At 44.5% G+C, this 23,879-nt stretch overlaps 5 protein-coding genes across 5 annotated transcripts; 3 read left to right on the top strand and 2 right to left on the bottom strand.

The window, feature by feature from the left end:
• Nucleotides 1-189: 189 nt before the first annotated feature.
• Nucleotides 190-6,696, top strand: C922_04556 (hypothetical protein; the record flags this gene model as incomplete). The annotated part of the gene is made up of 1 exon (XM_008820139.1): nt 190-6,696. One exon carries the CDS (start codon nt 190-192, stop codon nt 6,694-6,696), a length of 6,507 nt encoding a protein of 2,168 aa, XP_008818361.1.
• A 688-nt stretch (nt 6,697-7,384) lies between these two features.
• On the bottom strand, nt 7,385-10,167 carry C922_04555 (hypothetical protein; the record flags this gene model as incomplete). Its single annotated transcript, XM_008820138.1, has 5 exons — nt 7,385-7,526; nt 7,674-7,767; nt 7,972-8,522; nt 8,707-9,604; nt 9,714-10,167. The coding sequence occupies 5 exons, from the start codon at nt 10,165-10,167 to the stop codon at nt 7,385-7,387; spliced, it is 2,139 nt and encodes a 712-aa protein (XP_008818360.1).
• Nucleotides 10,168-11,783: 1,616 nt separating this feature from the next.
• C922_04554 (hypothetical protein) lies at nt 11,784-12,815 on the top strand (the record flags this gene model as incomplete). The annotated part of the gene is made up of 1 exon (XM_008820137.1): nt 11,784-12,815. One exon carries the CDS (start codon nt 11,784-11,786, stop codon nt 12,813-12,815), a length of 1,032 nt encoding a protein of 343 aa, XP_008818359.1.
• A 2,302-nt stretch (nt 12,816-15,117) lies between these two features.
• C922_04553 (hypothetical protein) lies at nt 15,118-19,103 on the top strand (the record flags this gene model as incomplete). Its single annotated transcript, XM_008820136.1, has 8 exons — nt 15,118-15,457; nt 15,819-15,932; nt 16,061-16,554; nt 16,746-16,954; nt 17,178-17,368; nt 17,606-18,033; nt 18,166-18,562; nt 18,736-19,103. 8 exons carry the CDS (start codon nt 15,118-15,120, stop codon nt 19,101-19,103), a joined length of 2,541 nt encoding a protein of 846 aa, XP_008818358.1.
• A 402-nt stretch (nt 19,104-19,505) lies between these two features.
• On the bottom strand, nt 19,506-22,499 carry C922_04552 (hypothetical protein; the record flags this gene model as incomplete). Its single annotated transcript, XM_008820135.1, has 1 exon — nt 19,506-22,499. The coding sequence occupies one exon, from the start codon at nt 22,497-22,499 to the stop codon at nt 19,506-19,508; it is 2,994 nt and encodes a 997-aa protein (XP_008818357.1).
• Between the last annotated feature and the right edge of the window lie 1,380 nt (nt 22,500-23,879).

Raw genomic sequence — 23,879 nt, 5'->3', positions numbered from 1 at the left:
ACACACACACACTCTCCATTTTGCCTAAAAATGGCCGCATGGGGCACCTGTTGGATCTACTCCTGACACGAACCGCAGGGGATGATCATCCCCCTGTTAAGCCATTTTAGAGAACGAACTCGATGATAAATTGAACGAAAAGAAAAAAAAAAATAATAATAAAAAATAAAATAAAAAAAAAAAAAAGAAATGGGACTACTCCTTCTGGCCTACCTTCTCGCGTCCTTCATAGACAGCAGAAAAAATGATATCATATACAGTGACTTTATTTCGTTTAACAATTTAAACCACGAGAAGAATCTGCGTTATTATGGGTCGGGCTCGCTGGACAAGTGCTACTGGTGGTACTTCCTGAGCGAAGACTTCTTCGAGATCGTTTATTTGGGGAGGGATGAGCCGACCAAAAGGAGGAAAGGGGGGAAGGTGGAAAAAAGAGGTGTAGAGGTCAGAAATAGCGGTGTAGAGGTCAGAAATAGCGGTGTAGAGGTCGGAAATAGCGGTGTAGAGGTCGGAAATAGCGGTGTAGAGGTCATAAAAAGTGGTAAAGACGCAGAAGGGGAGGGGCCCCTCCCCTCGCGAGACAGAGACCCCCCTGGAAGGAACATCACCATCACGAGCGACGGCATATGCGCAAGCGAAATTCTCATTCTGTTGAATAAGAGAAAGGCAGCGTGCAAATCTGTATCTTCCTTCTTCGTGCGAGTGAACAGCCAAGGGGAGGAGAAGAAGTACATCGCCGTAGAGTACCTTGTCAGTAACCAACTCTACATGATAAGCAGCGACATCGTCACGTATAAAAGACAGAATGAAAGCAGAAACGTGTATGTCATTTCGGACAATGGGAAGAAGATAAGCATATCAGAAAGCAGCCATTTTAATGTATTCTTCGATGATATGTACGTGGAACATGCACATGTTAAAAATTGCAGAGGAGAGCTCGAACTGCAGTTAAGGACAAAGGGAAAGGTAGGCATGACGAGAGTTATCATAATTCTTCTAAACAAATGTAAGCCCCTCTTTTTTGTCGCTACTGTATTTGTGTACGAGCGGCTGTCCTTGCTACCGCACGGGGTGGACTTTCCGGAAGGGGCCCTCGTGCGGCTAGTCCTCAGAACGGAGCATCCCCCAGCAGGGAGAAACAACCATACTGATGACTATGAACGTGGTAATATCAATGATGATGGTAATTCTAGCGATGGTGTCCATTTCTCTTGCACAGCTCTCATAAAGAGGTACATGCTGCGCACGTCTCCCCTGCGTAGAAAGGCAACAATCGCCGCGGTGCTAAGCACCCACGTGGAGGGAAGAAGACGCCCCATAAAGCGCAATGCAACGGACGTATCGTTAATGAACTGCATAAAGAGAAACTACGTGACAAATTTTCGAAATGAGTACCAAATTCAGCAGAGCCGAAGTTACGACATCGTGTCGGACGAAATGGTAAAGATTAAGGAGGGCACAAGTGGGAAGAACGTCCAGATAGTTATCAAAAGTTTGCACAGTGGGCAAGTTTTCTCTTCCCGTGTGAATATCCATAGGGTGACGAAGAGCAAGCTCGCCTGTTTTGGCTACATAGGGAGGGAAGCTCCGAGGAGTGGTACCCCCAATAGAGATGGGCCCGCGTCGTCCCAAAACCGAAAGCGGAACGACACCGTTGAGAGCGAAATTGAGCTAATAAGAAGGCACTTATTTTACAGAGAACAGTACTACTTGGATAATCTACACATTGAATCCTTCTTCCAATCGAATGTACCAGAGGACCAAGGAGAAAAATTTATCCTCCACAGAAAGTACCTCTGCCTTATGCAGCTCTACGGAGAGGGAGACGCCAAGCTGCACGGTCTGTACGGAGGGGGTGAAATCAAATTGACAGTCTCTTCCAAAAGTCAGAAGGCAAACATCCTCCCTTTGCACTTCTTTCCAGAGTATGGGGCTTACTATTTTATGCCGATACGCAGAGGAGGAGAAGTCTCTCTCGAGATGACCTACATGGGGGACTATTTGTCCAGAAAAGACGTGTTCATATCCGCGCCTGTAAAGTGCTACATGAAGGGGGGTGGCCTGTCTATGTCCTCTCTGTTTGTACTCCCCGACGAGACGATTTTTTACCAATGCTCCGGGGGGAGGAGCGCCGCCACCGCTGGGAGGGTGGCGACAAATGGGCACGTCGCAAAGGGGCACACCGCAAATAAACACACAGTGAAGGTATACAACGGGGGTGGCAACCTAGACGTCAGCGTGAACGAAGGGAAGCTGCACATATCAGTAAGGAAATCCCCACGAGGGGAGAGTGGCATCCCCCAGGGGAATAGCAACAGGAGGCGGCACAACAAAGGCACTCCACCCAGTGGGAAAAACAGGTTCGATATAATATGCCTGCTAATTTGTGACGATTCTCATTTAAATAACTGTTTCCTGAGCACAGTATATGTTGGAGACAGAATAATCCACCTTTCCGCTGTGGCCCAGAAGAATATCCTCGAAGTTAACGAAGTTACCAATGTCTACATATTTATGCGGCTGGGTTGGATGACTACGAAGGTGCAGCGTCGGGGTAGAATGACCTTACTGGGAAGAGGCCAAAATGGGAATTTCAAACGGATGGAAGCTTTCCAGGGGGGGGCGCCCATCAGCAGCTGCTTTGACGTAGTACGTCACCACATGAAGATAAAGCATGACAAGGACTACCTCGAGGTGGTAAAAAAACACCCAAGCTTTCTCAAAGTGGAAGATACTTACCGAAAAGCATGCGCATTTTATCAATTAAAAGGGAAAAAGCAGAAGAGAAGGATCCCACTCCACATGGAATATACAAAGGAGAGGAGAGGAGCACTACTACACACACAAATAAGTGTCCAAGTATTTAAAAAAGTTAAAGCCATTTTCTGCCACGATTTTGTGTGTAGTAAATTTATGAAGTTTGGACAAAGGATCAATCTGATTGTGTATGACGGGTTTGTAGTCGGTCCATACAGGGTCACAGTGTCTTCCGAGTCTACTATCCCCCAACTGGTTCTTCAGCGAAATGGATTCCTCAACGAAAGAGACGACGTTCCCACCTCTGCTTCCTTCTTCAGCAAGTTGTTCATTGTGGAGAAGTTTCAGAATGACTTGTACCTAAGCGAGAAGCGCAAGAGGGGGGTCACTCAGCACAGGAATATTTTTACTGGAGAGGTCTTTCACGAAAATTGGAATGAGGGATACTTCCCGGTGTGGAAATTATACAATAGGCGCCTGTTCGAATACGACTTTAGGCCCAAGTGGGGAATATTCCCACTAGGGGGACGCTCAAGGGGGAGTCCTTTCCAAGGGGAAAAAACATGTCATCAGTACGGTTGTCATTACTCTGTCTGTCCCCACTCCAAGAGGTGTCCTCCACCGCTCCCATATGAACCCTTTTTCTCCATCAAGCACTACTACACTATACGGTGCGATGGAGGAAAGAAAAAACACGTCACGTCAAACATCCTGGTAAAAATGCAAACGTCAGGTATTGGGACCCCCGAAATAGTTACGCAGAACCATTTGCCCGTTCATTTCAAGTACCCCTCCTCCATCCAAATGGCAATTTTTAGCAGACATGTCGAGAGGCTCCAAATGGTGGATGGCTCCAAGTTGATGCTTTACAAAGATAATGACTACTATATGAAGGCCTTCCTGGTAGACGAGAATGAAAATGTCATTCTCACCAATGAGCCGTTCCGATACACTTTGGAGGAAGATCCTTCTTCAGGAGACCTTCTCAAAATTTGCTTAAAAGACAAGTCCCGCTACGTGGAAGTAACAAATGAGAAACGAAAAAATGTGATTAGCACGAACAGTAGAATTTTGATCAATTGTAATGACGAAGAGGGGAAAAAGCGGGAGCGTAATGAAAAAGGGGGTAAAAATCGGTACCTTCTCGGTGTACCCCCAAATGGGATGAACCGTTTTAGTGCCTGTTCAGCGGGGGGATTTTTACTCACAGTGGAGTATTCCTCCCATGATGCTGAAGGAGGAAGTATCTCGCACCATTTTCAAAAATTTGTCTCTCTTCACTTTTGCAAAAGAATGAGCATCTCGTATGAAAATCATTTGGTTCTGTTTTTCTCTCCCCACGTTTATTACTCAATGCCCATCTGCACAGCAGAGGACAACGGTGCATGTCCCCTACACGCGCTGAGATACTCCGTTAGGGGGACCAACAAGATCAGCGTGCTGGGTCCCTCCGAGGTGAGCAGATTGCACGGCATTAGTGGGCACCAAGACATGAGCGGACACCACGACATGGATGACCATCGCCAAATGAGCCACCATCGCCTAGTGACCCTCCCACGCGGGGAAAGAACAAAACCAAGTGTGACCATAGCAAATTTGGACAACCCAAAGGGCCCACCTCAGAAATGCACACGCGTGTATGTCAACTCGGCGTTTGAAGCGAAAGGAGTTTTGACAATACAAAACGAGTTGGTCTACGAGACGGACCACTTAGAGATCCATTTCGCTTTTGCAAAATTGACGAGGGTACAGGTGTCCCTGCTGGTTGGAAATGCAGAACGGGGGGACCAAATGGCAGCAGTACCCATGAGAGTCCAGTTTTTTGACAAGTATAACAGAAAGGTCAATATGCTCCCCACGCAGTGGCTGCAGGTAAAGCTTGCCTACGATTATAACAACCGGATTGAGATGACCCCCCTGAATTTGTCCCCAGAGGAGTGGAATGAACAGGTAGGCCACCTCAACACGCCGCAACGTAGCACAACGGAGGAAGCAGCACCAATAACGACGGACATGTTTTTCCAGGTTCGCAGCTCACATGAAGGTAAGTACTACATACAGGTGGAAGTAAAATACAAGTTGGGCAACAAACACATTTCTATTCTGTCAAATATGACGCGTCTGATTGTGTACTCAAGGGGGGTTTCACTTTATGAAGGCGGAAACTCCATTGTGCTACACCCCTATCAGCAAACCGTGGAGTTACCGTTCCAGTTATGCCACCCGCTCATACATAAAGTTGTGTGCCTTTCGAGAGATGAAGAACTAGTTGAGGTGGAAGGAGTGTTCAAGTCAGATGGTGAGAAGTGCACTTATGTCTGCTCCATCAAGTCGAGCAACTCTGTGGGCAACACCGAAATTGATGTCTTCCCTATATTTGAAAGTTACTATGCCGTTTTCAGCCAAGAGGAAGGAAGGACAAATTTTAAAACCATCGAAAAATTGGAAGCAGATTTTCACGACTTGGAAAGCTATTATGATCATTATTTGGAGCATCGCAAGGAACGCAAAGAATGTCACAACATGGCTGCACACACTTGCGAAGAAATCGAAGAGGAGAAAAAATTGCGAAATTTTTTTTTTCTCAAATTTGACGTCACTGTTGATTATGTACGATCCATGAAGCTCTTTGCAGAGGACACCATTCGGTTGGTCCCCAATGAAGAGGTAGAAACCTTCGCCAGTTTTTACAGCGGAGGGGGGGACACGCCCCCGTTCTTGTCGCTGGACTTTCGTCTGCTTTACGAGCGCACAGCCGAGTGGTTCCAGATGGAGTATTTTGTCAACGATGGGAGTGTCCTTCTGAGTGATGGAAGGGGTGCTCCCCAACCGCGTGGCCAGCCGGATGGACCCTCCCCCACAAGACGCACAATCGTCACCGATTTAAGAGTCTCCCCCGATGCGTTCCTATCCATCGAGGCACGCAAGGAAGGCCGCTTCTTTCTCTACGCGAATTTTACCGAATATAGTGCCAGCTCCCATCAGGGCGAGGCCGTCTACTCCCAGATATACAACTTGATTGTCCAGCGACGTGTTCCCCAAGGAAGAGCTCTCCCAGTCGTCCACCTCAGCAGTAGCGGCGTTTATAAATTCGATCGAAGCTTTCATTTTCACTGCTTGGCAATTTTGGCGAACTGGACTTATGAGCAGCGCCTCCCTCTATCAGCAGAAAAAAACGTGCGCACGGAAAGGAAGGCCATCTTGCATAATGCGCATTACTGGAATAGACAGGAAAATATTTACAAAAAAATTCTCATCAGCATATCGGACATTTACACTGTGAAGGTGTATAACTATTACGGCAAATTCATCCCCTTGAATGTTGTCCAGTACCTGTCTATCCATCTGTATAGTATAAATATGGAGAGAGTTCTGCCCCCCCTGAATGGCAAGCTGTATGTACAAGTGTCGCACCCCACCGTGTTAACGGTGAAGACCGTTGGGCCTAATCATATGTTTATAGTGCCGCACAAGATGGGCTGTTCATTCGTCCGTGTCCGATTTGAGTTGCACCCGGGGAGTTATCCTGGAAAACATCCACCAAATGATGCGCAGAATAATCCGAGAGATGATTTGCCCACACAAGGGGGTGGCGAATTCCCCCCAACGGCGAATATGCACTTGTGCGTCACAAAGCGGGTGCCAACAAAATATTTTCAGAAAAGAAAAAATTGCTACTACCTCAAGAGGGTTTACAAACTGCTCGGTCGTTACTCGCACCGGTTTTTCCAGCAGCCTTACATGTGTGTGGATTCTGTCACGAGGAAGGAAGCCAAGTTGGAAAAAGTCAGCGGGGGTGTACTAAGTAAGTCCAATTTTTATCGCGCCTATAAAGATTATCACGCCATTTCCAAGGTAAAAGAATTCGAAGACCTTTTCCAGTCTTCTACGGGGCACCTCTCGATCATTAATGACCACTGCTCGGGGCTGAAGCTGTGAAGTTCGCTCCTCTTCGGGCCCGCTCGTGCGAAATGAACGGGGTTTGACGTGCACCATCCCCGTCGCCCCGAATGGGTTTAGTCATTCAATTCTTCTACTTTCTTTTCTTTTTTTTTATTTATTTCTTTTTTTTTGTTACCGTTTTTTATGTTTCTGCCCCCTCCGCGCGACCCCCATTTTTTCGTAATTTTTCCGTTTCATTTGTCCTTCCGTCCGATGTGCCTCCTCGCAATGAGGGATGGCTATACCCGCTTCGCATAAGAACCCTTTTAATGTCTACTTTGTGAAAAAGTACCATTTGCCGCTTCGTCCAAGTGGTCATTTTCAGCATTAGTCCGTTTGGAGCAATAGCAGGGGGGGACCGAGATAGGGAGAAACATGTGGCGGAGAATGTCCACCGGGTTGGTACTGCAAAGGGCATGTGCACATAGAATCACTCGTCTGGCTATGTGAGGGGCGTAGTTATGTCTTCCCTCCCCCACCCCCTGTTCCTGGTGAGAACCACCACCTTGAGAAGTGTTTCCCAAATGGACGTTCTCTCCGATTGGGAGAGGCGCGCCGAGGAAAGACCCACACATTTTTACGAAAACATCGCGCATAAGTAGGTTGAGTAAGTACTGCGGAAGACTGGTAAGTAGACATGCATGTTGGCAGGCCCATACTCCTGTGGTACTTCTTCCTGGAGGGGTTATATCCCCCCCCCTTGGGCGCCAAACTGGTGCAAAAAGACATCAAAAATGATCATGTCGGAAAAGAGGAGGAAATTATTTTCAACCTGGATCTTCACCGTTGGTTTAATTTGAACCTGAGATACATCCTCATGGAGATCGCTAAAAGGGGAAATAGGATATGTGCAGGAGCATCACCCGTTTTGGATGTGTTTTTCTACGCGTGTAGGTCAAGTCACTTGAGGCATGCCTCCACAGGAGGGTCCTATCTTCACAGATGTAGAATACAACAGGGGGAGTAGTACTTACCTTTTGTTGTGCAAATTCAAGAAGGCAGTAAAACAAATCATGGCCGCGTTGTCTCTGCTGAGGTTGGGCGGCGTCCTGTACACGCTCCAGGGCGCTGCGAGGTGATCGACGAAGTGAGTGTTGAAGTGAACGGCTAAGTAAGCTCTGATGTAGGGGTTGACGTCCCCGTTGACGTGCGAGGAGGAAGGGTCAGTCAGAAGGGTAATCCCCCAAAGGTGCAAAAACCTGTCAACAGATGCGTTAAGACGGAGAGTAACAAACGGCACCGCTCACACTAAAAGCAGGGCAGTGTACTTACCTTCACTTTTGGAGGAAGCGGAATGACCCTCCAGCAGAAAATGTCCCCCCTCCTTCAGTTTGGAGAAGTCCTCAAAATTAAAACAGTTTAAAGCTGACAAGATATCTCGTTCTGTCTTCCTCTTTAAAAGAAGTTTTAAGTAAACATTCCAATACAGAGATGAACTAAACTCAATTTCCCCTTTGATCACCTCCTTGGACACTTTCGAATGTAAAAATTTTTTCTCACTTATTTTTTTTATCCTCTTAGTTAGCCTTTTCTTTAATTTTTTAAATTCATTTAGCTGAACTTGCAATTGACTTCTCTTCATAGCCATGCTTTTCAACTTGCTGATCAGAAAGTTGTTGCACCCAACTCCACCCACTATGAATAATTTTTTTATATTGAAATGCAGCTCTGAGAAGTACATAATTTTGTTAATCTGCCTCAAGAGGTGGTTGAAAATATTTTTCTGACAGAAGTAGGCATATCTGTCTTTTTCCCGCTCGAACGACTCTCCTTTTTTTGACTCCTCGATGATTTTGCGCAGGTGGTTGTACATGCCTGAGAAGCTTCGGTGGGGAGAGTCGACGTGATGAATGGAAGAGGAGAAGCCAAGCGGAGAAGCCAAGCGGAGAAGCCAAGCGGAGAAGTGAAGCACGGAAACGAAGAGAGATATGTCCAGGCGACATACGAACAGCATAGCGCATGGAAACGGCTCAGCACCGCCGCTACCTATGGAATAGCCTTTCTTACGAGAAATCGACTCGGTTGTTCGCAGAGAAGGGAACGGGAAACGGCTGAAATGGATCCGCGCAAGCTTCCCCACTCAGTCGCTCTTCCTTCATTCTTGTAACGAACTCTGCTGATTTCCTTTCAAGGAAGGGACCTCCCCCTAACCCAACGGGCAGTCCCAGCAGCCTGGCAATTTTGTCAATTATGTCTCCAATGGAAATATCAACCGTTTGGGACAACTTGCACAAATTAATGTCGTTTTTTTTGTTCCTCTGAACTTTGTAAATTTCTGTGCTTCCTCCGGAAACTAACGCGCAAATGTATCCATCTGTCAAGTGGCTTCCTTGTGGTGGGTCCCCACTATACTTGGTTTTCTGCGCAGAGGAGGTATTCTTCTGTTCGTGGGCTACATTCTGTGGTGCCTCACTTTCCGAAGTTTGGGGTGCCGCAGTTTCCACACTTAGAGGTGCCACACTGTCCACACTTTGGGTTGTCTCGTTGCCCATCTCCCCCCTCAGCACATAATTGCCGCAGTTTAAAAACTCCTCTTCGCTCAAAAGTGCCTTCTTCTGTTTCGTCATATCGTTGCTATTGAGAATCTGCAGAATGTCTTGCACTTTTTCCATTTTTTCCTTATCCTTTCTTACCTCCTCCGAGATGTGCATGTCGATACTAGGTTCATTTTTCGATGGGTTACTCTTTCCTTCCTTGTACTGGCCACTATTCGTGTATGTATTTTTATCGTTGTAGACGTGGAAAAAGAGAGGCGAAAGGACATGAGCAAAAACGTGATTGATCGGACTTATTTTTATGCTTCCGTTTTTCTTCTTCTTCTCTCCTATGTAGTTTTTGGCGGCGTCCATGCTTTTAGCTATTCCCGGGCAAGCGCTGAAGGCGAAACAGCTTATTCGGTTCTCGTCTGCAGTGGGGTAAAGAGCGGTGGGGGAGCACGCAGAAGTGCACATGTGTATGCGTATATGTAAGTGTACATGCGCAGGTAGGATGCCCCACTGGGGCGATTCTCCTACCAATGTCCTCCAGAGTCTTCTCCACGTAGGGCTTCAAAAACAGCTGGTTGATGGAGCTGATAAAGAAGGGATACACCCCCTCATACTTGTGAACCACCTTAAAATGAGATATGATAACATTCTTAACAATATTCAAGTTGGAGTCAAGGACACAGATGCAAGTATCATCACACGTGTTTTCAATCCCTACGATGTACTTGACTTTTTGGGTATCCTTGAGCTTATTCCTTTCGGTTAAAATTTTGGGGATTCTTTTATACTTGCACACGTGGTAGTATGTGACACTGTCCTTTTGGACGCGTTTATTAATTTTGTGTACTGTCCTTTCCAAGGCGTCACTAAATCGCGCCTTCTTAATTGTTATGTTGTCAATCCTGTATGCATAGTGTACGTATCGAAGCAGACTCAGGATGCAGGCTAAACACGTGGCCAGGTTTTTCGTCGCATTTTTCATTATTGTGAATTCGGGTTACATCTTCGTCAAATTGTTCCTCCCATCTGTATGCTACACCCATGCACATATGCGTTCTGTTTTGATTAAAATAGCGCAGTTGTTTCTTTGGCATTTTTTTCAGTGTTTTTTTTTTTTTCTTTCTTGGGCTGACATTTTTTCTCATTGGAGAACGCGCCACAGGGTTCACTTCGTTGATTTGTTAAAGCTTTTTCGCTTTTCTCCCAAATGGGTATTTTATGTATTTTCAGCAGCGTTTGTCAAGCTTATTTTACTTTTTGTTTTATTCTTTTTCATACCTTTTAGGAGTTATAAATTATGGTCGTATATTTGGGCGATGATTCCGCGCATGGATGAGACTTTCCCACATGGGGAAATTACCCAGTATTATTTTTTTAAAGGTATTTTATTATTACTCTTTTTTTTTATTTATTTATTTATTATTTTTTTTTTTCACGTCCTCAAAATGTTTATCCTAAAGAGGCACCTTTTTCGCAAAATGGAAGTTGCACCCGTTTCGGCACATAGAACACATGTCACTTTGTTGTGTAATCAAAACGGTATGCACAATTTTTGCAACTTTTTTTTTTTTTTTGTGACTACTTTAACAACATGGTTCAAAATAATGCGCCATTTAATATTCTTACCGCGTCAAAAGTTTAAAGCATGTGTGCACTTCTGTGGTTTCGATTGACCTCATTTGAAGATTTTTTTCATTTTTTTTTATATTTATCCCCCCCCAAGTGGGGTGATAGCGATTTAGTTGTTCTCAACCAATTTGTTCATTAAAAGTCTGCTTTTTTAAAGAATAGTAAAATACGAGCGCAGAAATGGCAGATTTTTTTCACGTCTTCTGCATGGTCACATCTGGAGACGTCCCCCGTGATGCGCAGCTTTATTTAAAATGGAGTAACGTCGCGTAGTTTTTTTTTTTGTATCTGACGCCAAGAAAACAGAAAAAGGAAGTCTTATCATTCAATTGGGGCTTCACCATGTTGAGCAACCGTTGAACCGGGGTGGAGACGTGTCTTCATTCTTACAACAAATAAGATGATCGTCGAATTTTCCAAATGGGTGTTTTTTCTTTTTTTTTTCGGACAAATTGGTACGTAGACACGAATAAGCGCACCATATGTTGAAAAGGGCTAGCATGATTACATAGGTATCTGTAACACCGCCTAATTGAATTAGAGATTGGACAGTGGGTAGCAGCTTTCCTTCTTCGATCTAGCTAAAATCTGTGCCCCAGTTTTGCAGCCAATTACAAGATGTACCTTTTAAAGCTACATATATTTTGGCTACTTTTTTTTTTTTCCCCTTTTTTTAAGTTGACGTTTAGGTAAAAAAAGGAAAAAAAAAAAATTGGCTAGCTAATCTGTTGTTTACAAATGTGGAGAATAAAAAAAAAAAAAAACTGTTCCTTTCTAAGTACCACGTCTTGGTTAAGTCTTTTGCACTTTTACCACAATTTTACGTTTTCACTTCATCTCTTAGTTGTTTAAAACATTTGACTTTTTAAAATTTGTTCTGACATTCCTTTGGAGTATCTTTCGGCAAAATTGCCTATATTTTTTGCACATACGTAACATAACCGCGAAATCTTTTTCTTTTTTTTTAAAATGAATCCTCTGAACATTTTGCTGCTATCCATTTTTTTTATCAAGGAAGCCCTCGTGTGCGCCATTTCGACGCATGAAATTTTGAATGACAAAAGAATTGAGTTTAAAAATAATGCCAAACGGATTATCAATGAATCATATTTGGTGGACAAAAATGAGAAGCTGTTGGGTAGTTCGCTCAGGACATACAAATACTACTTGGTAAAAAGTACAACTGAATTTAGGGCTATCTTCATTTTTGACGATTTAAATGTGCACAAAGCGACAGAGCTAGGAATAGGCAATGCTGAACACGAGGCGGACATCTTAAATGTAGAAGGAAACGTGAATAACATTTATCCCCTCGATGAAATAAGCACATTTAATGAGGTGCTATACAGAGAGAGAAAAATGTTCAGCCTGGAAACTGCATATTCCACCACGAGTTATGTGCTAGCCAAATTTGTGTTTGACGTGAACATCGAAGAAGAAGATGAACAGGACATCATGTCTCTTTTGATTGAAACTGAATTGAATATGAAAAAAAAAAAATTGGATGTTGTTACGAAAGAGGATGGTGGTGCACAGGAAGGAGACAACATCGAAAGCAGCGACATGAATTCGAACCACTCGCAATCGGTTGAATTGTACAAGAAGAGACACCCACAAGTGTTTACCCAATTCGTCGGGATGCTGGTAAGTATAGTGTCCATGGTTACATCCATCTCAGGTGCCATTTCAGCTGTCTCGTCAGTTTTTTCGGGCACACCCAGCCCCTCTCCCCCCGAATTTTTGGGAGATGAGGCATGGGCCCTGCCTACATATGAAGAGAGAAAGGTTTCCAAGAGGGAATCTCCCAAGGATAAGAAAGGCAAGAAGGATCCACAGGAGGATCCCCACTACGATGAAGACCACTACGAGGATGACTACTACGATGGTGACTACGATGATGGTGACTACTACGATGGTGACTACGATGATGGTGACTACTACGATGGTGAGTATTACGAGGATGACTACTACGATGACTATGGCGATTACTATCGCTTCTAAAATGAACATGGCATGCATGACGGGGAGCAAACAACTAGGACGGTGGAACAAAGCAGGGGAGAGGGATGCTTAATATGAATGAACACCTCAAATGGGAGTGAGACAAACTGGATTTACGCCCCATGGGGGGAGGGATAATTTTAACCGTGGGGACAGTTCTAGGCAGCGAAAATGTCATGCTGTGTGGCAGTCCCCAACACCAAAGCGTCATAAAATACGTGAGCACACAAAACAACAATTTTATCCAGTGGGCTCTTCAAATGCATTGTGCGAATTTTTTTTACTAGTGTGGAGTAAGGAAGGTTTCGTTTTTTCTTCCTCCATATGTTTCGCTTCTTTTCCACAGGGCTTTTATATCTCCTTATATATATATGTATATTTTTTTTAAGCAAAGTATTAACCTGCGTGAAGTGGACTGGTTGCACTTAAAATTGTGTCTCCATTTCTGAGGGTCAAATTTTTACAACTGCGTCATTTGTTTAAGGGATAAGTGACCCTATTGTGACGTCTCAAAATTACGACGTCGTAATCCGAAATGGTGGAAAAAAGGGAAATGTAAAATTTGCTGAGTATGACCCATGCGCTGAGTTTAGGGGGGGATGGGAATATTTCCCTTCGCATTTGTGAGGGAGATGATCTGCTCAAATGGAGTCACGCAGACAAACGCGTTTTCTTATACAGGTGTGAACATCTGTGTGTGTGCTCCCCTGCTTCCTTTTTACTCCTTTATATTTGGAGATGATTTTTTTTTTCGCACCCCGTCCGCTTTCTTTTAAATTACAAAGAAAAAAAAAAAAAATCTGCATCATTGAACGTTCCTATAAAAAAGGCCTTTTTTCGGAAAGCACTTAATTGTGTCAACGCGGCACGGTGGGGAAAGGCGAAATGAGACATAAAAGGAGTGTTCCTCTTCGCAACGTTTAAAAGAAAAAATAAATAAGGGAAAAAAAAATTACTCACAAGGACAGATATATGCACATTAGACGATTGGCAGTGGAAACATCTTTGCCGCTTCTGTGGAGAGGTAGCAAAAAAATTGCCAATCGTTGCCAGCTGCTTTTTGTGAGGACGTCTATTTGTTGTCAGACGCGAAATGGCAAAATGGAAAAATGGAAAAATGGGAAAATGACAAAATGGCAAAATGGCGTGCTATTTTTCGAAATTCCTCAACTGCGTGGGCCAACCCGTTTAACCCATTTAATCATTGGAACACTCAAAGGATCAAAAAAGCAGAGTTGCTCGTTGTCCCGCTTTTAAGGTGTTACATGCATGATGCGGGCTTGATACGAGCTTCTTGAGTGTTTCTTGAGTGCTTGGTATATGCATGCAGTTAGGCCTTTTTTTTCTCTCTCTCCCTGCCGCCTTTTTCTGAGGTCTTATGAGTAACAAAAATTGGTTGTAGTGAAATTACAGATTAATTCTTCCCTCATTTTTTCAAATAAGAAAAAAATGCATTTAACATTTTTAAGAGGTTAAAATGTGTATGTTGTTTTTTTTTTCCCTTCCATTTTTTATTCATGCTTTTCCACATTGTTTTGTTACGTCATTCAGAATATCGAAAATAGAAGGTTTTAATTTTTGTCTAATTTTTGCCTTCTTTTTCGTGTTCACATGTGTTTTGTTAAATTGTGTTAATTGTTTAAGGGAAAACAGAAGAAAAAGAAAAAAAAAAGAAAAGGAAGAAAGAAAAGGAAGAAAAGAAACCCCCGATTTGTTTCTCCTTTTCCTTTTTAAACAATCTGTTTATCCTTATCTTTAGTAGAGACCACATTTCCGTTTCGTGAAGGAGCGAAGAAAAGTAACCCCCCCCACACCACACACACACATGAGCATGTTGTGCTTGTGCATTCGGCGTCCAGTTGACTGAACATTGAGAGGTGAGAATATTACCTGCGTGGTGGACGATTAAAAAAGGCTCTTAAATTGTCTATATGTGTATGTCTACAGCTCTGTTGCATGCTTCGCCATGTGTTCAGCCCACTAATTGTTGCCTCTCCCTTTGGGGCACCACCCCCACTTCCTTTTTTTTTTTTTTTTTGCAGACCCCTCCACATTCGGCAGCACCCTGTGAACCTGCAATTTTTATCCTCAGGGAGGCGGTATTTGCATCATTATCCTGAAAGGCACTTCGAGAGGAAGAATTCTTATCGTTTCTGTTATGGATGAATAAGCCGTTGAAAGGGAAATCTCAAATAGGAAATAGCTAGCCACACTTTATGTCGCGCTTATAACCACACGATACAGGTGTGGGAAAACATGAGCTAGGCTAACAAACACCCACGTGCAACTGAAAAAAAAAAAAATGAAACCAAGAAATATAAACAACTTGCTAACCATTTGGTGCATCTTATTTTCCATCTGTGAGTACGGCTACGTGATGAGCCTCCGAATCGGGCCTGGCAGAAGCTACAGTCAGAGCCACAATCCTCATCGGCATGGGGAAAACGAAGTGGAATTTGGAAAAAGTGGACACCTAAGAGACTTGAGAAAGCACGGAAACATTTTATGTAACAATATTTCTTCCAATAGAAAAAACGAGGTTTCATTTCTTAGTCAGAAAAAACAACTTGACGATGATGACAATGACGAGTTGGGGGACCTGTACAACGGCGATGATGATGACGCGTCTACCACTACGGGAGGTATGTGCACGCATCCACGCGGCACCGTTGCCTATTCTTCATTTTTTTTAAGTGTCAAAGGGTGAACGGGTTACCGTGTGAATGTGCGGAAAGGCATGGCTACCATGAGGAGCGTCCTCAAGAGGCGCTACCATCCCGCGCAGTTACCCGTGCGGAAAGAAAGAATTAAAAAAAAAGAAAAAAAAAGAAAGAGAAAAGAAGAAAGAGAAAAAAAGAAAGAAAAAAAAAGAAAGAAAAAAAAAAACAACATTTCGGTTTTGACTCCCTTCGATGGAGCGAGATCATAGTGTGCGTCTAGATGCATATGTATGTACGTATGCATGTGCTTATTCACGCGTGCTACCCCCGAAAACACTTGCAGGCGGCTCTGTCAGGAGTGACGACGACGATCTGGAGCCTTCCCACCAAAACGACGAGGAAGACGAAGAAGAGGGCGAGAACCAGCTATCCACCAAGGACGACGCAGAGAGGAGTGGTAAAAAGAGCAAAAAAAATAAATGAGAAAATAAGTGGGTCTGCACGAAACAGCACATGTGCGCAACTACACATGCGTACACATTATGGCGTGCACATATATATGCATGCGGAACTGATACCCCGCAGGGACAGAGAAAGGACTCAAAAAGAAGCTCCAACTGACTACGCAGGAAAAACACATAGAAGATAAAAAAGAAAAGAACCATAGTACCTTTAAGAAGTACCACTTCAATGACGATGATGAAGAAGAGGCCAGAAAAAGATCCTCAAGAAAAAGTAAATCCCTGGACGAGGCCTCCCTAGATAGCGATAATGACGAAAATGGCGATGGTGACAAAGATGATGATAGCGAGGGAGATAAAACGCAATCCAACACTAGAGACGCGATGAAGAAGGAATTGGACGTGTTTCCAGGCTTATACTTTGCAGGCATCGGGTATGACTCCCTCTTTGGAAATCCCTTGGGGGAAGCAGACTCTTTGACGGACCCTGGTTATAGGGGACAGATTATATTGATGAGCTGGGCTCTTAGCAACGAAGGAGTTGCTAACGACTTGTCCACTTTGCAACCCTTGAATGCATGGGTGCGAAAGGAAAACGCCTGCAGTAGAGCAGAATCGGTACGTTTGTCCGCGCCTGTGGAATGTCCAATTTGCTGCGTCTTGGAGAAATGGCCAAGGGAGACCCCACCCGGTAGCGGTGGCGCTGAACCATCCCAGAAGAAGGGCCCGAAAAAGACCACATAAAACAGCCACCCCAACGAATCCATGTACCTTTTCTCACTGTCCCCATTTCAACCCCTCCTTAACAGATAGAAGAATGCAGCAGCGTTGCGGACTACACCAGAAACCTGAGTGTGGAGGCGAGCGTGTCGGGGAGCTACATGGGATTCGGGGCCTTCTCGGCGTCCACCGGGTATAAGAGCTTCCTCCAGGAGACAGCCAAGCGAACCAGCAAGACGTATTTGGTCAAGTCAAACTGCGTGAAGTACACGGTTGGCTTGCCTCCCTACGTGCAATGGTGAGTAGTGGCATCGCCCTTCCCCCCTTATGCATACGCCCAAACGTACGCACAAATATATGCACAACCTTACTCACGTCGGCGCACCAGTAGGCCCTCCTTACCGAGGACCACCACGGACAGTAGATGCGCCGCAAAAAAGAAAAATGCGCCACGCCTGCCCACACAAAAGCGTTATATTTTTACTGACACAATGAGCAAACTTCCTTTTTTCATTTTCCAGGAAAGTAACCACCGCCTTCAAAAACGCAGTGGAGGGACTCCCATCCCATTTCAGAGGCCTAGAAGAAGACAGCGAATGCCCGTCGAATGTCTACGAGCAGAAGAAAACGTCCCAGGAGTGCGAAGATGTGCGCACGTGGATTACATTCTTCAGCACGTATGGCACTCATGTCATTATGGAAGCACAGCTGGGTACTCGAACGAGGGAGAGAAGCCGCGTTATCGGTTTAGAGGAGTAGCGGTCAGATCCAAGGGCGAAAGAAAAAGGAGGAAAAAGAGGGAGAAAAAAGAAAAAGGCTTCCCCCCCTTCCACCTGCACATACGTGCTTACACACATGTTGAAGACACTTCGATAACTTCGCAGACGTCGCACACTTCTGACAACCCGCATATGTTTCCGCGCCCCCACTTCCTTCCCCCCAACCGCAGGTGGCAAAATCACAAAAATCATCCGCGTGGAAAAGTCCTCGATGAACAAAATGCAACAGGACGGAGTCAGCGTGAAGGCGGCAATACAGGCACAGTTTGGCTTTGCCAGCGTAGGCGGGTCCACAAGCGTCAGTTCTGATAACTCGTCCAAAAAGAACGAAGAGAGTTACCAGATGAGGGAAGAGCTAGTTGTGATTGGAGGAAACCCAATCAAGGATGTAACGAAGGAAGAGAATTTATACGAATGGTCCAAAACTGTATCCACCCATCCGATGCCAATAAACATAAAGCTGGTAGCGATTTCGGCCCTGTTCGAGACGGAAGATTTGAAGAACTCCTACGAGCAAGCTCTCCTTTACTACACCAGGCTGTATGGCTTTTCCCCCCACGACACCATGCAGAAGGACGAGAAGGACATAGTTAAGATTGTAAGTGATCATGAGCGGGGGCGGCACACTCGTAGGAGAGTGATACGTGTGAGAATGCGTGAGAGAGAAAATAAAAACACATCCTGCACATCTGTTCTTCTTTTTCTTCTTCTTCTCCTCCCTACACCACAGCTGACCGGTTCGACAACAGTCACCAACAGTGGCCCACCCCCCATAAGCGCAGAATGCCCACACGGCATGGTGGTCTTATTTGGCTTTGCAACCAAGCAGAATTTCTGGGACAATACGAACAAATTGAAGGGATACGATATAGAGATCTGTGAATCTGGCTTGAGTAGCTGCACGTCGAAACAGGGAAGTACAAACAAGTATGATGTGGCCTACATATATATCGAATGTGGCCTCCAAGCTTTACCATTCACAGATCAGGTGGTCAGCGTAAGTAGCACGACTTACAACGAATTGAAATGTCCAAATGGTTACTCTCTTTTGTTTGGATTTGGAATGGCTACTTCTTCTGGCAGGCACCAATCAGCTCTCCACACGTATTTCACGGCCTGCCGACCAGGTCAGCATACACCCCACAAGGGGTGGGACACACATACATGTGCATCTGCGCACGCTATTCAATCCGCAGGGGATGTTGTCTCACACTAGTGCAAACAGTACCACCGCACTGACGTAAACATATATGTTTTTTCTTTTTTTTTTTTTTCCTCCCCCTTGTTCCCACCCTCACAGGCATGAAAAGCTGCTCCCTAAACATGAACAATAGCGATGACAAGAGCTACTTATATCTATTCTGTGTAGACGCAACCATATGGACGGGATTGAATGACCTGTCGCTGATCGCCAAGGATGATTTACACACCGCTGTTAACAAGTACAAGCAATTTAATGATGGTCAATTAGTCGTTACATGTCCTTCAGAAGGAACCATATTGACGGGATTTTATGGTGAGACGCATACCTCCAGTCCTTATGTGTCTGCCCCCTTTGGCAGATGTGACAAGAGTTTAAAGGCCTGTTCAGTGCATGGGTGCGGCCAGGGAATCGGCATTCACAACTACAGGACGGTGTTCGTCGTGGCGTTGTGCAAGAATAACTAGTGGTACGCACCTGTGTTGTATTTTACTTTTTTTTTTTTTTGTTTTGTTTTTTTTCTCTCCTTTTGTTTGTTTTTTAAGAGGGGTTTCTCCCCCGCCATGTTAGTGTGGCTTTGCGTTGCGGTGATTTTTTCGCGACGACAACGTCTCGTGACGAGAACCTTTCGTGACAACTTTCCTCTATGATGAAGTTTTTTTAAAAAATATGCAAAAGGTTAAAGCGTTTTTCGTATTGGACACTTGGAGTGACCTACTTGGATGGTCCCTTTCTGGCCATTCCGGTATGCATATACCTCGCACATACACAATGCGGGGTTCATGTAGTGAAAGAATTTCACAAAGTTAGTTTGTTCATCGGGTGAAGGGTGTTTTTTTCTCTCTTCCAAAGGGGGTATTATCCCCCTCTCACGAATTGTCCACGAAGACGCTGTACGAGTAGACATTCCTGGACTCGTTCTTGCACTGGTCGACCGCCTTGATCTCGTCCAGAAGCCACGTCCCCGCCATGGAGCCCTTGGGCAGTAAGATCGTCTCCTTCATCCTCTTGTATTCCCTTCCTTGAGGCAGCAAAGTCCTGTCCACGTGGCTCGAGTGGATTCCCCCGTGAGGATCTCTCAGATGTAAGGTAATATAGTACACCCCGGAGAGATCGTCGTACACGTCAAACTCAACCGTCACTTCCGTCTCTCCGTCGTGCTGATCATTAGCTGGCCTGCTCGTAACCCTAACCCGAGTGATAGTGGGCTCAGTTGTATCCCTGGGACCGGAGCTTTGCAATTCGGCATAGTATCTGTTCGACGTCACATTGAGAATGTTCTGATTCCCCGCATCATCTTCTACTGCCAGTTGGCGGAAGTAGTACCTACTTCCTACGCAGTAGTGCGGGATATGCACTGGATCCATCACTTGAAAGCATTTCAAGTTAGAAACATTCATGGTGGTGTGCGCTTTGCACGCATCTATATTGACTTCTCGAAACCCACTCGTCGATATGTCCCTCACGAAGTAGTCGTTCCTTATTGCATTCATATCAAACTGGGAGTCGTATGACTGGTATGTGTGGTTTCCAAAGGCATAGCTATCACTCTCCATGGAGGCGAAGTTTGCGAACAATCCGCCATGGACCTTGAGTCCACTGTTTTCCAAAACGAGCATATCCAATCGGAGAAGAGAATCTTCGGAGCCCTGCCCATTGTATGGGTAAATCTGAACAGAGTCCAGCAGGGGGATAGGCTGATCAACATCTTCATTCTCATTATTCACATACAAGTAGAGGAGGAAGGAGCCCAGCCCTGTGTAGCGTTTTATGTCGTTCTCTCCAGTGAAAGTCACAGACTCAGCCACCCATTTGCCCTTGCTCTCTGTGGAGTTAAATTCGAACTGAGCGATCAACACATGGCTGCACTCGGAGTTGTCCTCCGTGTGGAAGAAGACATCTTTGTATGTTTGCTGCTGCGAGAAAAATCTTGCATGGGCGTACTTAGCGCACCCTTTATTTCCCGTATAGGATAGCAAATTCAGATGTATTTTCACCATTTTACTCTCCGAGGGACCTCCTTTGACCTCTACGTGTATTTTGTTCACCTTCCCTGGGTAATAAAAGTTCTGATTCCCCAAGTTGATAACTTCAAATGTGTGCCTACCAGAAGTAACGTAAAAGCTACCACTAAAGAGTTTCTCCTTAATCCAGTCATACTTATTAATACTCCTCGAGTTTAACAAGTTTGGGTTCAGAACAAACGAAGCTATAGACTCTGCGAAATCTTCTCCGGGTGTTTTATCATGCGCGTAAGCAGAAACGAATCCGACTTCGTCCTTAGTGGCCCACTTACTAGGAGACATCGGCTCTGGGTACCACTGGCCTTTGACTTCCCATTCTTTTCTCAATTCAGCGGACAGCATGTTGACGAAGAGAAAGTGCCCTACTTCGTGGAGCGTCAAGTGAGAAATGTCTCTATAATTTACAAAGGCCGATTCCATAAATTCGATGAATGAATTTCTGGAAGGACCTGCAGGGAAGGCAACTGCGGGGGCTGTTGGGTAGACTGGGTGTTTCACTCCATTTTTCCTTCTCGCCAAATAGCTCAACCCCTTAATTTTTTGCAATCCCGCTGGATATTCATCCCATGAGGTAGCCAATTCGACTATCTCTTCCACGTTCTGACTCCATGGTTGGTAATCCTGCGCTGAATACCCTGTGACGTTTTCCACTTCGGTAGGGTTTTTCACAGGGTTTAACAATCGAACTCCATGCTTTTCCTTAAAGTAGCTAACGAATAGATCATAATCATCTGCAAGGATAGCTCGGATCAGCACCTTCTCCAACCTCCTCGAGTAGTATTTCCCATTGAGGCCCTCTGTATGCACCTGCTTCTTAGAATATTCAAACGCGCTGCCAGACACACGTACCGTCTTGGAGTAGGCCTCATCATTCTCTTTATATGTCTCTGTCTGCATGTCAAATGCTCCCAAATCCTCGTGCACCAGAATCCATCGTTGATGCTTCCTCTGACCAGCTCTCGCCTCCTTATCGTAGGTCACTAACTTCACACATGAGGGAAAAGCAGACAACACGCTTAGCAACCTGTCTGAGTACTCAGAACCCCAATACCCTACCAACTCGATTCCGTAAAATGTCTTCAACAAAGCTGCAGATCCTGATGAGTCTAACTTCAATTCGTTTGAGATATCGTGTCCATGTGTCCATCCAGCTTCATCGCTATGAATCACGTTTATGTTTTCCAATGGGATGGGAGCGCTTGACTGAAGTTCCCACTGGTATATGAACAAGTTGGAGACGTTCGGATAAAGATCTATCTCAATAGTGTCCCTATAATCTGAGTTCACAAACTTGCACTTGGTACAAGGCAAATTCACCTTAATAGCACTAGGCGTTAAGTAGGTAGGTCCAAAGCTACGTAAGTAGTATCTTCCTCCATGAACAATAAATTTGAAGTGAGGATTCTCAGACGTCAGATCTATTACTTGCAAAGAGTCGAAGTTATTTGAGTACTGAGCTCCTAGTGCTATCGATATTGGGTGCCCATTTGCGATCCCTTTGACATGCCCCGTAATTTCATACTTGATGTCCACATTACTTAGGGAGGAGTGTACCCTCTCTCTATCATGCATTAAATTTGTTAACGTGGCTGACGTCTGCATAAAAATGGCTTTCCCAAAGGGGCTCTCATCGTCTGTAATTAACTCCTGTTCTTTGCTTTGGCTTAGTCGGCTTCCTCTGTACTTGAGAGCGCCGCTTCTCTCAGCCGCCGCGTCTTCTGAAAATCTCAAATGTTTGACGTTGTTATCTCCGCCAAAGTTCCTTATGGTGTACGTCCTGGTGACGCTTAGAATGCCAACCCACAGGGCGAACAACGCGAACGAGTTGAATTGCCTCATGATGGCAGCTCAAGGGGGTGGCGAAGCGGGGAACAAGCGGAGAAGAAGCAGGGAAGACAAAATGAAGGAGAAGTACTAAGGCACACTCTTTACTCCTCCTTTGACTTACAGAAGAGATGGCTCCCTTTTAAAAAAAAAAATTAACACGCACATGCGCGGAGGAAGACACACGAATTTACGAGCAGACAAGGAATCTTGGCATTCGTATTTGGTGCGCGGTGGAAAAATTCCACATGAAAAAGGGAGTAGACGCAAAAAAAGGAAGAATTACACGCAGGGGGGCATAGGCGGCGCGACCGACAAACACAACGGGACAAAACTTACGTACTAGCAAAATAACGTCACATGAGAGGGGGTTGCGCGCGTGTGTTATAGGCTGGGTTCTACATTCAAAAAAGGGGAAGACAGACCGGAAAATTCGGAAAATGCGGAAAAAGTGTCGAAAACGGCGATCAAGGGGGGATGCAACATAAGGTATGGAGGACGGCACATTTACGTTTAAGTAGGCGCATACAAGAGAAAGGGATAAAAAATAGAATAAAATGGCGGAAAAAATTAATAATCGAGATTGTTCGATATGCAAAACGGCGAGTAACAAAAGGTAAGTCTTCGTTTGTTTGGCTTTAAGGTAGTTTTATACTAGCTTTAACTTGGTTGTTGGCTTTTTGGGTGGTTTTTGCTTAATTAGTTTTTTAAAACTATATTTATTTGTTTTGTTTTAAAATTATTTTAAAGTATTTTTTAATTATTTTAAATTATTTTTTAATTATTTTTTACGAACTCGTTTAGCGGTTTGTTTGTCTTTTTACCTTCTTAAATTAGACACAGTTACAGGAAAAAAGAAAGAAAATATATATATATACACATGTATATGTGGAAACACGTTCCATAAAAAGGATTTTCCAAAGGATTAAAAAGGACGGCGAGTTCACACACGAACACGGCGGATGGTGAGTTGTGGACGTACAGGAGAAGCTGCTCCTTATTCGAGCTCTCATGCATGTTTAATTAAGCTCAGCATGATCCTGAGTGGTTTGGTGAGGTGTGAATCGGCGTGGTGAAGTATGAAGTTGCGTGATGCGGTATCAAGCGGAGTGGTAAAAGATGAAGCGACGGCGTAAGATGCGCTTGTTTTCGCGTTGCTTCCGCCCTTTTGAGTTGTCTCAACAGAGTTGTAACAAGTATAAAAACGCATGCTGCATCTGCATGAGTACACAATATGGTTGCAACGTGCATGGCAATTACTTGTTCCCATATGCAATACGTATGGTGTTAATGGGGAAAAAATAAAATAAATGGCATCATATTTCGAAAAAAAAATATATATTTAACATTTTAAAGTGTTTATCACGAAATAGCTTTTTTTTTTTTTTTTGCATG

This window comes from Plasmodium inui, assembly GCF_000524495.1.
Source record: "Plasmodium inui San Antonio 1 unplaced genomic scaffold supercont1.25, whole genome shotgun sequence".
Lineage (NCBI taxonomy): Eukaryota > Apicomplexa > Aconoidasida > Haemosporida > Plasmodiidae > Plasmodium > Plasmodium inui.
The sequence above is the reverse complement of the archived record's forward strand: the minus strand, read 5'-3'. Positions and strand labels throughout refer to the sequence as shown.